The sequence below is a fragment of the Enhydra lutris genome, unplaced genomic scaffold (genome assembly GCF_002288905.1).
Source record: "Enhydra lutris kenyoni isolate GAN:26980312 unplaced genomic scaffold, ASM228890v2 scaffoldscaffold21, whole genome shotgun sequence".
In the NCBI taxonomy this organism is placed as follows: Eukaryota; Metazoa; Chordata; class Mammalia; order Carnivora; family Mustelidae; genus Enhydra; species Enhydra lutris.
The window spans coordinates 23,099,953-23,101,916 of NW_019154105.1; the positions used below are offsets into that span (position 1 = coordinate 23,099,953).

General features: G+C 41.0%; 1 protein-coding gene across 1 annotated transcript in view; it reads right to left on the minus strand.

Moving 5' to 3' along the window:
* Nucleotides 1-247: 247 nt before the first annotated feature.
* The window catches only part of LOC111149307 (RE1 silencing transcription factor), a 19,562-nt gene continuing 17,845 nt past the window's right edge, over nucleotides 248-1,964 (minus strand). Inside the window, exon 5 of the mRNA XM_022506297.1 lies at nucleotides 248-1,964. This exon is cut by the window's right edge and continues 17 nt beyond it. Within this exon, the coding sequence (XP_022362005.1) occupies nucleotides 877-1,964 (1,088 nt within the window). The 3' untranslated portion in view covers nucleotides 248-876.

Below are 1,964 nucleotides of genomic sequence, written 5' to 3' on the forward strand. Positions count from 1 at the left end.
ACACACTAATATTCTGCAAAAAAGACAACTGCAGCAAAGGAAAAAGAAAACTGCCCTTTTGCAAACAAGACTAAAAGCATCCCTCCAAAGAGGTCAAAATAAACATGCATATATATGTATAAAGTGTTACTGTTCAACAAATACTATTTCTAGAAAAAAATTGAACTGCATAGGTTAAAAAAAAACAAAACAAAACAATGTGCAACATCTTAAGCCATTAAAGCACCAAAAAAAAAAAAAACCCCACGAATAAAAAAACCCAAAACCAACAACAAAAAAAAAAACACACCAAAATCAACTGTTTTTATGATGATTAACATATACAAGTAAGAAATATTGATCAAAACTCAGGAAGTAAATACCTGGACTGATACAATGTCCACTGTTGGGAAAATTTTTCTTCAATTTAAATGTCTCTCCTCATCTCTAAAAAAATTTTAAAGTGCTAACTTTATATAAAGCAGGCAAATTCTTCAAGTAATTTGCTATTTAAGTATGCCAATTTTTACAGAACTAAACAAAGAACTAAGAAAAAAAACTAAAGTGAAACAAGAAGACAGACATGGCAAGAAAAGTGACAAGTTATAGCCAGACAAAGCAACAGAATGCTACAATACCACCTTGGCCTTCTCATTTCAATTAAATGTATAAACTAACAGATTTAGGTGTCTGCTGGTTTAGTACACTACCTTCCTTGGATTTGCTAAAATTTATCCATCAATAGGTATATAGAGTCCTAAGGAAAAGAGTGCCACTTAAAAATCAACATCGGACACTAATTAAAGCAATTTAAAAAAATAAAAGGTTGTCTACAACTACAAATGAATATTAAATGTAATAGATCTTATAAACTAAGAAGTGAAGCCTTATCCTAAATTACTCCTGCCCTTTAGCTGCTTTTTCAAGGAAGTAGACATTAACCAAATGGCGATTGAGGTGCTTGCTGTAATCTTTTTCCTTTCTAAAAGAGCGATCACAGAAGATACAAACAAAATCTCCCTCAGCCACTTTGACTGCCAAGGCTTCCTTTGCATTTTTCCTGCTGGTTTCTTGTGGCACTGGCCGGGCCCCATTTAATCCAGAGTCATCGCTACCCTCTGACATGTTGTCACTTAGATCACTTCCATCATGACTATGGATGCCTTCGTCTTCATCCATTTCCTGAGACTCATTTACTGCCATGGCGACAGAAGGTGATGTCACAGCAGTTTTGGACACTGCTTCGTGATTTTCTATTGGCAGGGGAAGCAGCACTGGTGAAACAGGTTCTTCAACTGCTGGCTCTTTGCCAGGGGGGTTCTCTGTTTTGTTCTCATCGGTGTCTATTTCCATTTCACGAAGCTCAGTGTCATCCAGACACTTAGCATCTAACATTTCACCCTCCGCCATAGTCAAGTTTTGCTGAGAGGATGAAATATTGGCAGATTCCTTGTTAATAGCAGCAAGACCAGCTAGACTCTTCCCTGCCTCTTCTACCTTTTGAAGAGGGGCTTCTTTACTTCCTTCACCTTCAGTGAATGATTTTTGGTCTTTTGACTCCTCTTCTTTTAAGTTTTCCTTTGGCGACGGTGGTGATGGTGCAGAGAGATCCCGCGTACCTGCACTCTCCTTCGGAAGCTGGCTGTCTTTGACAGGAACTAAGCCAACTTCAATGAGGACTTGCTCCTTCCGTACCACTTCACTCTGCGTGTTGGGCTTTTCCTTTTTATTATCTTTCCGAGGAGACTTTTTGGGACTTGGTTCCATGTGAAGAGGTGGCTCTGTGGGAGGAGGAGGCTCCCTCTGAACCTCCATCTGAGTGGGCCCCCCAGGGGGAGGTGGTGGCTCCATCTGAGCAGGTCCTACGTGAGCAGGCGCCATTGGAGGCGGCGGCTCCACCTGACCAACCTCCATCTGAGCAGACTCCATGGCAGGCGGCGGCTCTAGCTGAGCATGGCCCCCGGGAGGAGAAGGCACCATCTGAA